At 41.2% G+C, this 12,919-nt stretch overlaps 1 protein-coding gene and 1 long non-coding RNA gene across 2 annotated transcripts in view; both read left to right on the top strand.

Annotated features, from left to right (window-relative positions):
* The window catches only part of TBX19 (T-box transcription factor 19), a 36,273-nt gene continuing 23,354 nt past the window's right edge, over nt 1–12,919 (top strand). The window contains exon 1 of the mRNA XM_001928456.5: nt 1–2,097. Within this exon, the coding sequence (XP_001928491.2) occupies nt 1,895–2,097 (203 nt within the window). The 5' untranslated portion in view covers nt 1–1,894. The remainder of the gene's footprint in view (nt 2,098–12,919) is intronic.
* On the top strand, nt 2,105–9,693 carry LOC146403915 (uncharacterized). Its single transcript, XR_014843910.1, has 2 exons — nt 2,105–7,483; nt 7,803–9,693. It is a non-coding gene; the product is annotated as an uncharacterized LOC146403915 (long non-coding RNA).

Genomic DNA, 12,919 nt, shown 5'->3' with positions numbered 1-12,919 from the left:
CAGGCTAGGGGTCTAATCGGAGCTGCAGCCACCGGCCTATGCCAGAGCCACAGCAACGTGGGATCCGAGCTGCATCTGCGACCTACAGCTCACAGCTCACGGCAACACCGGATTGCCAACCCACTGAGCAAGGCCAGGGATTGAACCCGCAACCTAATGGTTCCTAATCGGATTCGTTAACCACTGCGCCACGACGGGAACTCCATAAGGCCCTTCTTGAAGCGGATCTCACTCTGCTCTCTGTGGTTCTGGCTACACTTGGCCTCCTTGTGGTTCTCTTACTGGCCTGAGCCATGCTTTCTCACGTGTGGTTCCTCTGCCTGAACACTTCCCCCAACTCTCTAACTCTTTCTAGACTAAGACCTTGTCATCATTTAGGTCTCAGCTGAAATAGCTCTTCCTCAGAGAAGACTGTCCACACAACCCCACCTAGTTAGGATCCTCCCCATCTTGCTTTGCACACATTTTCCACCCTCTCACCCTTTTCCATAGTCCTCACAGAATGATCACTCTTTTACTCAATTGTTTATGTTATTCATCTCTGTCAGATTGTGAACTCCATGAAGGCAGGGCCATTTCTGATTCATTCATCATTGGATGTGAGGCTTCGTCAGTACTGAGTAGGACTTAGTAGTCACTGAATGCATTTTGTCTATCATCCTTACCCTGACTTTACCGCATCTTTTTGCTTTTACCTATTTATTTATTTTCGATCTTCTACAACTTTCTGTGGTAGCAAGAGAACAACTCACAACTCCCAGCATCTATGCAGAGTTGGGAGGTAGAACTGTCTCTGCCCTCTCCGCATTTGTACTGTGCGTCGTGGGTAAAAGAATGTTTTCTACTAGTAGAATCTCCCCAGCAAAAGTGGGGATTCTCCTCAGAATGCCAGAATGCCCTTCTGGACCCAGGACAAAAATTGCTCTCCATGCCAATGTGAAAACTTATTTTCACTCACTGGGGGTGGAATGCCTCCTTAGAGAGATTAAGTATGATGATAAATGATTTTTGTTCTCCCTCTGACTAGGGCTGGAGAGAAGAGATATTTGGGCTGTGGATTCTATGAAGGAGGAATAGGGCTCAGACCTGTTCTGCTTGTAGGAGGTAACCAGGGCCCTTGAGACAAGCAGGGTGTGAGTGTGCTCAGGACAGAGAGGACCATTAGGGGATACCTTGGGAGAAAGAGGTCCTTAGTTCTTTCCTCCTGATCTCTGACCCTTGAGCAGGTGGCTCAAAGGACATCTTCCTTCATTCTGTGGTACACTTGTCACCATCCTTGGCACGGTGCCCTTGGCCTTCCACACATGCTCTTCTATTCAGGGCTAGGGATTTAGGTTCTCGACTGGGTCAGGAAAGCCCGTATTGGCATCAAGTTCGCTGATCCTGCCTGGGACCTCTTTCCCTATAGGTGCCACATGCCATGATTTATACACAAACATGATTTGCCTGATTGTTGCAGTCTGGGCCCGGAACAATTTTAATTAACGGGAAAATGGTCCTCAATACACCGATTAGACCTCTTCAGGTACAGCAAGATAAAAGCCTGGTAATTTGGATGGAGTACTCTTCTTAAATGTCTACTCTATGCACAGCAGCCAATGGAAAGACAGGCTCTCTCCCACCTGATCCAATGAGTAATTAAGAGAGGGCTTTTTCTTCCCTACCTCTCCCCTCCCTCCACCCGCTTCCCCTCCCTCAACTAAAGCTTAACAGGTTGGTGGTATAATTTGGAGACTTTCAGGGGTGTCACGCCAGGAGCTTAGGCAAGAGATAGAGCATCTCTTCCTCAGCTCCCCAGGCACCGTCCAGCTGAAAAGCAGACAAGTGACAAGAGGAAAAGAGGTGGAAGCAGGCAAAATAGGTGACATTTCTCAGTGAAGTTTGAGAGGGGCCCATGGCCATGAGTGAGCTGGGCACTCCGAAGACCAGCGATGGCACCGTTTCTCGCCTGCTCAACGTGGTGGAAAGTGAGCTTCAGGCAGGGAGGGAAAAAGGCGACCCTACGGAGAAGCAACTTCAGATCATTCTGGAGGATGCCCCTCTCTGGCAGAGATTCAAGGAAGTCACTAATGAAATGATCGTCACCAAGAACGGCAGGTGAGTTTTATGTGCGGTCCTGCTTGGGCTGGCAGGGCTTGGCAAGGGACCTGAGGCCCCTTGAACACTGAGGAGGCTCAGAGCAGGGTCTGGTTCAACATACTCCCGAGAAGGACAGTCTCACATGGCTTTCCCCCAGCCAGCTCAATTAATTTCTCTGAGATCATCAGAGAAGTGGAGGGTGAAGTCACCTGTCCTGCCTGCATTTTAAAATGAAGAAATTCTGGGAAATTACTATAAAGGGGGGCATGTCCCATGGATTTGGGAAATACACGCAAATGTCAGAAAATAATGTTAATTTTTGACTGACTATATGTCCTGGAGCATCTGGTTATCCTTGGAGCCCCAACTCTGTTCGGATAAGGTAAATGGCAACTTGGTTTGGAAGCTGGATGGTTTCCTTTGAAGTATAGAAAACTTGCCAGATGTTTCTGACTGGTTGAAGATTCAGAAACAAAAGGCAAACTTAATCTCACTTCGTACCCCTGCTTCTGCTTCCTCCTGTGTGTTTGTGGTGAATGTTCATTTGCAATCCTATGTGTTTGTGATGATGTGAGGGCTGTTACCACAATAGTTAATGAAACCATAATATACCAGCTAAGAAAAGAGAAGATGCCTTTTTTTTTTTTTTCTCCCCTTGCAATAAACTGGGGATTAACTGAAGCGGATCTCTGTGGACATTTCTTGGATTCTATTAAATCTAGCCCTGCTAGTGTCTGTCGAGGTAATATTAGGAGCTTCTGTTTAGTAGAGGAGATACAAATATTTAGAAAGAAAATCTCACTGCTCCCAGGGTGGCCAAACTGGTCCCAACATTCAGTTGATATTGTTCTTTCTGTTCACATGTTCACAAAAATACAAAATGTTGAAAGGCATTTTCAGTATGCTTAGTTTCAGCAGAACTCTGATTCTGACCCTTGATAGAAATTCTGCTCTCTAATGAGAGAAAAGTCCAGGCTAGTTGAACTTCGGGCAGGCTCTTATCCTTGTGAAAAATGCTTCTGTTTCTGATGTCTCGCTTTTCCATTTCGGAACAAAATGCACAGTGCAGAGAACAAACCATTCCTTGTCTACCTGGGAGAATTATGAACTTGAGTGTTGTTGTGTGACATTAAAGTGCTTTGTAAGTGAAAGGTGTTCCTGAAATAAGGGCATTTCAAAAAATTGTGATTATTAATAATAGTCAGAATATCAACTTTGCTTGATGCTTCTGTTTCCTCTTTCTAAATGGATCCCATATTTATTTCACATTAGGATTTATTATTTTTAATATTTTAAATTGTAATTACACCTCTTCTTACCCTTGTTCTATATAGACACATTATTTTTGGTAGAAAGAAACAGAAAGCATATTTTTAATGTCAAAGAATCACCCCAAATTCCTAATTGGAATTACTTTCTTTCCTTTCAAAGATCAGCGATGATATAATTGTAAACATTTTATGATGTTTGATAATAGGTAGAACTTTCTGTTTATTATTCTTTGTAGTTATTGGATAGTAGTTACACTAATACTTTCCCTCACGCTATCTATTTGGCTGTAAAAATGGTCATATATGAAAGTAAAAAAAGTACAATCACTGAGTTAAAATATAATTCATCTATTTCAAAGGGGAATAAATAAAAGTTTCCAGAACCATTATAAAATTCACTTTAAAATATATCATATTGGTATGTACTATTATAATTTCAGAAGAGATTTCTTTTGCCTTTGCACCTATATAATTTTTTCTCCATATTTAAAATCTAAAATTCTTTATATGTTTAAAGTCACTTAGTATTAACTATGGAGAAAATGTCTAATTATGGTCAATGTGGTTATTCTTTTTTTTAAGTAATTTTTTTTTTTTTTTTTTTTATGGCCAAACTAGCAGCATATGGAAGTTCCTGGGCCAGGCATCGAATCTGAGCCACAGCTGCAGCAATGCTGGATCCTTAACCCACTGTATCACAGTGGGAACTCCCATTGTGGTTTTTCTTATTTTCTGTGCAGGTCCTGCTGCCATTTCACCTCCTCGGTGAACTGAGTCTATTCTTAGGTTCTGCAAAAGTCTCTGAACCACTTAGGGTCAAGACTTTGCCAGAAGATTGAAAGTTCCCTTTGTACTTGAGATAAGGAAGGAAAGGTAAATCTCTAAGAAACTGATGTGGTTGTTAATAAGCCATTCTGGTGTGGAATTACTCTCCATCTCTTAGTTGCTCAGAATAAATTGTTAACAACATTCTCCCGTTCTTGATATAGATGCATCTTTCTTGTTTTGTCTTCTTTACACTCCTCTTCATCTCTTTTTCCCCTCTTTTTCTCCTAACCATCCATTCCTATATCTCTCCTTTTAACCCATTTCCTCTAGCTATAGACCCATCATAGTGTCTCCTCCAGATACCCCTTCCCTGTCTTTCACATCAACTCCTGCAGCTGAGGCAGATGGATTTGTGGCCCTTCTCTGGGGAAAAGAATATTTCTGGTAGTTAATACCCAGCCTGAGCCCTTTTCATTTAGGTTACCCGCCTGCTCCTGTAGGCAGTTGACTTACTGACTTTCCTAACAGCTGCAGTTGGGGTAATCAGTTCCTATACACTTGGTGTAATTGTACTGTGTAACAGCAAGGTTTGAAATAGCATAGAATGGGCTGATGAATCAAAAGACTCATTTTCAAATGGAGACCTCTCTCTATACATAAATAGGAAGCTTGCTTCTGACATTGACCAGAAGTAGTAAAGAGATAACTGAATCACTTTGCTGTACACCTAAAAACACTGTAATTCAACTATACTTTAATAAAAAAGTAGTCAGAAGATTTTCCTTGAAAAACACGGAATTATCCCTAAAAACGGGCGTTATAATATTCATTTCTCCCTCCTTCTGTCCCTCCCTGCTTCCTCTCTCTCTCCTTCAGTTTTTTTTTCAATGAATTTATTATATCTGTAGTTGTATAATGATCACCATATCTCCTGTTTTAGTATTTCTTTTCCCTCTCCTCTTTCTTTCCTTCTTCCCCTCTTTTTTATTTAAAACGCTTAGTTTTTCATATTTGGTAGTCTTTCAGACATAACAATAACAATTATAACACCTCCCTAGAGCTCATTTGCGTCACCTTTAGTGTATCCAGCTTGTAAGTACTTCCTTTCATCTCCATTTTTTAAGGAACTTATGGTTGCAGAAAAAAATTATATCAGTCTTCAGCGGCAAATAAACAAAATCTCTGGCACCTTTGGTATTCTCTACTGTAATATCTTCACCTTGGGGGAAGATGTTATATTTCATGTGTATTTTCATGCAGTTGACTAATTCAACTTAATTAGGATTAAATTTGTCTTGAAGAGAGTTTAAGAAATTGGAAGGATTTCCGATACAATTGATATGTTCGTTTGTTATCATAAAATATGTGCTGGCACCACTAAATTGAACTTGCCAGTGATTAAGTAACGTTGGTGCAATGAGCTGATGTTCATAGTTTCCAGGGATGGTGATGCAAGAGGAGAGAAAAATCAGGATTGCATATCCGGAAGTAATTTCTCCCGTTCCTGTAGTCCATGGATATTTTTCTCTGAAGTTTACAATTGCAGTTTATGAGGATCATATGTATTTGTGTGATCTGCCTTGACTAGGCTACTTCAGTTTCCTGCTGCTCTTCTTACCTTCACAAGCCTTACCATCCATGCACCCTGGGTATGCAGGAGCACGCACACACACTCTAAAAGCTCTGATGACTGTTTCATGATTATTATAGTTCCGTGGGGAGATGGGGGAAGGAATTTAACAAGGGAAACTTCCTGCATTTTGCCTTTAACCATCTCTGCGGTTCATATACCTAGTAAATCTTCCTTTATCGCTGCCTTCTTTTCTCCCTCAGACATCACGCTTCAGAGCCTCCTTCAGCAGTGTTGGCTTTCAAGATCCCATTAGGGAAATAACAGAAAAACTAGCCTCATAGCAAAGCAACACAGAGTTCAGGGGCCAAGCGCAAGCATCTCTGGTTCATCTGGGGAGTGCTTATACCCCCTGCACATTTGCTTTTCTCTATCTCTCTGTGTCTCTCTCTTTCTCTGATGTAGGCACTGATTTACATATTTCCCAGCTTTTTAAAGACTTTTGGCCATCTTTGTGCTTCACCACACCTTGGGAAGAAAAGGAAGAAAAGATCAAATTCATGAGAAGTGCAATTCATCCCTGAAAACACTGCCTGGTCATGAGTGCTGTCCATAAGTAAATAGATAACACATCCAGGCCTTGTGAGGCTAGAGAAAGAGGCAGAAGGATCTGAACTTGGCTTAGAGGAAGAAAGGTAGATTCCAGATCCAGTTACAAGGCTTTTGGCAGGTGGACTGACTTTTGTTTATTCCTTATTGTCACAATGGAGATAAAAATACATAGCATCTCTTAGTTCATTCATGTGGTAATAAAAATTTTTAAAAAATTGATAAAATCCTGGGAGTTCCCGTCATGGCGCCGTAGTTAACGAATCCAACTAGGAGCCATGAGGCTGTGGGTTCGATTCCTGGCCTTGCTCAGTGGGTGAAGGATCCCGAGTTGCCATGAGCTATGGTGCAGGTTGCAGATGCAGCTCAGATTCCGCGTTGCTGTGGCTCTGGCGTAGGCCGGCGGCTACAGCTCCGATTCGACCCCTTGCCTGGGAACCTCCATATGCTGCCGGAAGTGGCCCTAGAAAAGGCAAAAAGATTAAAAAAAAATTGATAAAATCCTTAGCAAATGAAGTTCTAGAGAAGAAGGGAACACATGGTTATCAAGTTTTAGATGAGCCTTCTAAGAGCAGGATGCTATGGCCTCTTTACTTCTTTATTCCCTTCTTTCATTACTTCTTTACTTTTTTTGTTACAGCTTTATTAAGATAATTCACATACAATTCACTCACTTAAAGAATACAATTCAGTGGTTTTTGTTATATTCACAGAGTTGTGCATACTTTCACACAAATGATTTTTGAACATTTTCATTATCCTCCAAGGAAACTCTGCACCCCTTAGCCATGACAACCATAATCTACTTTCTATCTCTACAGATTTGCCTACTTTGGACATTTTTTTGTGTGTGTGTGTTCAATGCAGAGTTTTATTATTATTATTGTTTAAAATTTTTTAAAAATTATTTTTATTTTTTTCATTATAGTTGGTTTCCAGTGTTCTGTCAATATTCTACTATACAGCAAAATGACCCAGTCACATATACATATATACATTCTTTTTCTCACATTATCCTCCATCATGCTCCATCACAAGAGGCTAGATATAGTTCCCTGTGCTATACAGCAGGATCTCATTGCTTATCCATTCCAAATGCAATAGTTTGCATCTATTCACCCCAGATTCCCAGTCCAGCCCACTCCCTCCCCTTCCCCCTTGGCAACCACAAGTCTAGTGTCCATGAGTTTTTTTCTTTTCTTTTCTTTTTTTTTTTTTTTGTCTTTTGTCTTTTGTTGTTGTTGTTGTTGTTGTTGTTGCTGCTATTTCTTGGGCCGCTCCCGCGGCATATGGAGGTTCCCAGGCTAGGGGTTGAATCGGAGCTGGAGCCACCGGCCTACGCCAGAGCCACAGCAACGCAGGATCCGAGCCACGTCTGCAACCTACACCACAGCTCACGGCAACGCCAGATCGTTAACCCACTGAGCAAGGGCAGGGACCGAACCCGCAATCTCATGGTTCCTAGTCGGATTCGTTAACCACTGCGCCATGACGGGAACTCCGAGTTTTTTTCTTTTCTGTAGACAGGTTCATTTGTGCCATATATTAGTTTCCAGATATAAGTGACATCATATGGTATTTGTCTTTCTGACTTACTTCACTTAATATGAGAGTATCTAGTTCCATCCATGCTGCTGCAAATGGCATTATTTTGTTTTTTTATGGCTGAGTAGTATACCATTGTGTATATATACCACATCTTCTTAATCCATTCATCTGTCGAAGCACATTTAGGTTGTTTACTACTTTGGACATTTCATATGAATGGAATCATACAATATGTGGTCCTTTATTTACAAATAATATTTCATTGTGTATCTCATTTTGCTTATTCGCTCATCAATGGACATGTGTTTTGTGTCCAGTTTTTGGTTATAACGAATAATACTGGTATGAATGTCTATATACAATTATTGTTATTATTATTATTGTTTGTCTTTTGTCTTTTTAGGGCTGCACTTGTGACATATGGAGGTTCCCAGGCTAGGGGTCTAATCAGAGCTACAGCTGCCGACCTACACCACAGCCGCAGCAACGCCAGATCCGATCCACATCTGCGACCTACACCACAGCTCACGGCAACACCGGATCCCCAACCCACTGAGCGAGGCCAGGGATCGAACCCGCAACCTCATGGTTCCTAGTTGGATTCATTTCCGCTGAGCCATGACGGGAACTCCTATATACAATTATTTATGTAGATGTATGTTTTCCTTTCTCTTGCATATATACCTAGGAATGGAATTGCTGGGTCATCCAGTAACTCTGTATTTTAACTTATTGAAGAACTGCAAGACTTTTTCCCAAAGTGGCTGGACATTTTATATTTCCACCAACAATGTATGAGGGTTCCAATTTCCCCACATTCTCACCTACACTTGCTATTGTCTACCTTTTAAATTATAGCCATCCTAATGAGGGTGCCATGGTATTGAACTGTAGTTTTGATTTGTATTTCCCTGATGGCTAATGATGTTGAGCATCCTTTCATACTATCATAGTTTCTTTAGAACATCAGGTAGAACTCCCAAATGTAGCTTGAAAGAAGAAAAGCCATTACACGTTTTCTATCTTAGAGTGCTACATTCTTGGTGAGACCTAGCATGATACAGTTGTGAGAGAGATGAGGGCACTCTAACCTATTAGCAGCAGAAATGAAAATTTGAATTTTTGCTTCGTTTTGTCTCAGCCAAACCAGCCTTTTCTTTTTCAATAGTTCTCAACAGTTCAGGCTTATTTGGACCTGGGGGCCTTTGTACTTGCTATTCCTTTCACGTGAAGGTACATTTACATCACTTATTTCTGACATTCATTCATTTCTTGTCATTATTTAGGTCTTTGTTTAAACATCACCCTTGGATTTACCTAAGGTCTGTCTAGAGTACCTCCTTACCGTTTAATCTCCCTTTGTGGCTTCACCGATTTAACTCCTGCATGGCTCTCTTGCAATCTAAAATTATCTTATACATTATAAAAATACATATTTATATTTTTGTTGCCTGATTTCTCTGTTAGAATGTAGGCATCATGAAGGAGTTCCTGTTGTGGTGCAAGGGTATCGGTGGCATCTCTGGAGTGCTGGGCCACAGGTTCAATCCCTGGCCCGGCACAGTGGGTTAAGGATCCAGAGTTTGGATATGATTCCTGCACCATGGGGCAGCAAAAAAAGAAAAAAAGAGGAGTGTAAGCATCATGAATAAGACACTGAGTCTGGGATTTTTTTTTGGCCATTGAATTCCCATCTAGAAATTTTCTGGCATAGAGCAGTCACCCAAAAATAATTTGTTAAATGAGTAAACAAATCTTTAATTAGGTATTAAGAGTTAGGAAAACACTGAGGGATGCTTTTCCTTTCATTGTGGCCCAACCATATTTACCTTCTAGAGGAAACCAAAATAAGAAGAGAGAGAGGGAAAGGTATAGTGAATGTAATAAAAGAGAAGCAGAGGGGGCAGAGGGGCATGAACTTGTGCTTTCCAAGCCCCAGTCTCCTCTCCTGTAAAATGGGCATAATAGCATTTACCTCCTTGGGATGAAGTAAGACTTAAATGAGATAAACTAGGGGCTAAGTAGAATTCGGTATATGTTAACTAGGAGCATTTGGAAAACTGTCTTGCATTAAATCATCTTGTGAATCTTAAGTCAGAATTCTATGAAACTTAACATTTCACATCAAGATAACAACCATTTGAGTAGTTATGTCATTATTCTGGCAGTTTAGTATATGAGGAAGGTTTGCTATGTGAGGGTTTTTTTTTTTTTTTTTTAACGCCCGTGCCCTCAACCTATGGAAGTTAGTTGCTGGGCCAGGGATTGAACCTGGGCTGTAGTTGCCACTTGTGTGCCAGCTCTAGCAATACTGGATCCTTAAGCCACTGTGCCACAGGGGAACGTCCTTGAGCTTTCTTTCTTTCTTTCTTTTTTTTTTCACTTTTACATGTGCTACATACTCTTGAGAAAACTCTCTATACTTTTAAACTTTTGTGTTTGAAATGACAATTACACACATTTTGCTCCTGTGTTCTATTTAAAAAAAAAATAAAATAAATGTATTTCAGAAAATGCAGTGGACCAGAAATCAGACCATCTGTGTACCTCATACAAATAAGCCAGACTCTTGGCTGAAAAATGACCCTATCTGACCTCTAAGAGCCTTTCTGAATGCCTACTTTAATAATTCTTTGCGAGTGGCATTTGTACTTTCAGGGGGTCTCTGTTTTCTCCACGTGGCCAATAAGATTAAAAATAGTCGAAAACATTAAAGTATACTATAAAAGGGAGTCATTTAGTCTGATATAAAGAGAAAGAATAAAAATACTCCTCTTGGAGAAAGGACAAAAGAATATGTAGCTGGCAGAATTTAGATGACATAAGCAGCCTCCCTAGGGGAGAATTGTCATTTTTGTTGACATAAAAGTATAATCATGTCATGGAAGGTAGGAAGGGGAGTGATGACAGAAGCAATGCAACACTCAGGCAAGACCTGGATTTGGAATGCATCATGTGAGGCACTTTTTCCCCTAGAAATTTCACTTGATTCATGTACTTGTCCTAGCCTCCTGTTTAAATTAATTTTCTCAGCGTTCCTGTTGTGGCTCAGTGGTAATGAACCTGACTAGTTTCCATGAGGACACGGGTTCAATCCCTGGTCCCTTTCAGTGGGACACCCCCAAATTAATTTTCTCTCCTTAAGCACAACAGAGGGAAGAGAAAAACTGTTCTAGTTAAGGAATGGAGGAAAACATCAGGATTAGTCATTTCCCACAGATAATCCCCAAGTCTAGGATCTCTGTGCAAATGATAGTGATTTAGCTGAAGAATTAAAAACTGAGGTGGTATAAAAGATTCACTTACTCTTTTTTGAGAAACAATTTATGACATATCAGATTCACCCTTTGTAAGTGTACAATCAGCATTTTTTTTTAAAGAGTATTCACAAAGTTGTGCAAAAATTATTGCTTTCCAATTCTAGGACATTTTGTCACCTCCAAAATAAACCCCATGGCCTTTAGTGGTCACTCTACAGCACTCTACCTGAGCCTTCTTATTTCCAGAGAGAAAAGCAGGGGGCAGTAGATTCTGCCAGCCAGGCAGGAGGGAGGCTGAGTTGATGTCTGTTGTGCTTTCACTTCCAAAGTCACTGCCCCAAGGTAAGATTTTAGAACAGAAGTGGAGCTGGGCCCGCTGAAGGGATTGGATACAGTGACAATGCAGCCAACACTTGCACGTAGAGGTGCCAGGCATTAGAATAATTACTTTGTATGATTTAACTCATTGAAAACAACTTTATGAGGTTGGGTGAAAGGATGATGAAATTGACGTTTGGTGAAATTAAGCAGGATCAGCTTAAGCCATAATTCAGGAGCTGAAAGCAAACTGAACCAGAACTTACACTTGAAATCATTCTTCTATATGACCTCTCAAATGTACTTCTGTTGCATGCTTACTAACTACCATGCAGGGGTACAAACCTTGGTCAGTGCAATGGTAAAATCCCCCAGGCCCTTTGCATTCTGCCTTGAGATTAGAAGTGGTCTGTAAGGCAGGTATTTAGAAAAAAGGGGGTGCTGAAAACAGATCCCCATTATGCATCCATGACTGGAGGATTAAGTTGGAAGAAAACCCAGAGAAGGAGTTGGAAAGGAAGTATCAGTGAGGTAGGGTGAGCCAAGAGAAAAAAAAAAGTCCTCTCTATTCAGGGAGCTCAGGGACCCCCCCTATGGTTTAAACTGGGGAGACTGGGGAGCCTGGAAGGCTCAAGTCCATCTCTAGATCCATCTTTGTCATCCATCATTTTGTGGTCACTTTCTTCACTTTCTATATGTAATAATTCCCATTGTACCTCACCTCAAAGCCATGTACCGCTGGACACAGGAGGATGCTCTTGGGGGCCCTCTAGTTCCTTGCCCATGCCTGTTCTTCCTTGAACACTCCCAGTCTTGGCATCTTTGGATTGCGGTGGGCACATTCCAGTTTCCTCCTTTCATTCTCCTTCTAGTCCACATAGAAGCAACAATCCTTCGAGTGACTCCCTGCTGCTCCCTTGCCTATCTCCTTACTTATTGCCTTAAAAGCTAAAGATACTCTAGGGCAGTACATTTGAAGCTTGCATGTTCCAACATCTCACCTGGGATTTGGTAAAAGCACAGATTCTGATTGAGTAGGTGTGGAGTGAGGCCTGAGGAACTGCATATCTAATAAATTACTACCTGATATCCATGCTGCTGATTCATGGGCCACTCTATGTAGGTTGCTAGTAAATTGTTCTCAGCCTGGGGATCCAGATCTTAACAGACGTATTGACAAATAAGGCAACCTCTGGGCAATTGGATGGTGGCGTGTCTGGAAACTGGGTTTTTTGAGGGGATTGAGCAATTTAGAATGTTCAGTGAAGGAAAAATAAACTAAAGTGAATCAGAAGCCAGGTGAGATAGCTTCTTCAAAGATTTGTGAGAGTAACCTTGCCAGTGTTGTTCTAGAGGGTAGGAGAAGGACCAACTAATCAGAACGATGTATCTAGAGGTGAGTTTCTTGAGTGCAAATTAGCACAAAATGCTGTATTCGAAGATGGTTCCACTGTTACATAAATGCAGAGTGCACACGATTCCTCAGCTCCTTCTCA

The sequence above is a fragment of the Sus scrofa genome, chromosome 4 (assembly GCF_054392235.1).
Source record: "Sus scrofa isolate SSC_HxYL_T2T_F1_AM1 chromosome 4, Sscrofa_HxYL_maternal_Yorkshire_Landrace_v2.0, whole genome shotgun sequence".
Taxonomy (NCBI): domain Eukaryota; kingdom Metazoa; phylum Chordata; class Mammalia; order Artiodactyla; family Suidae; genus Sus; species Sus scrofa.
Note: the sequence above shows the minus strand (reverse complement) of the source record. Positions and strands in the feature narration are given on the sequence as shown.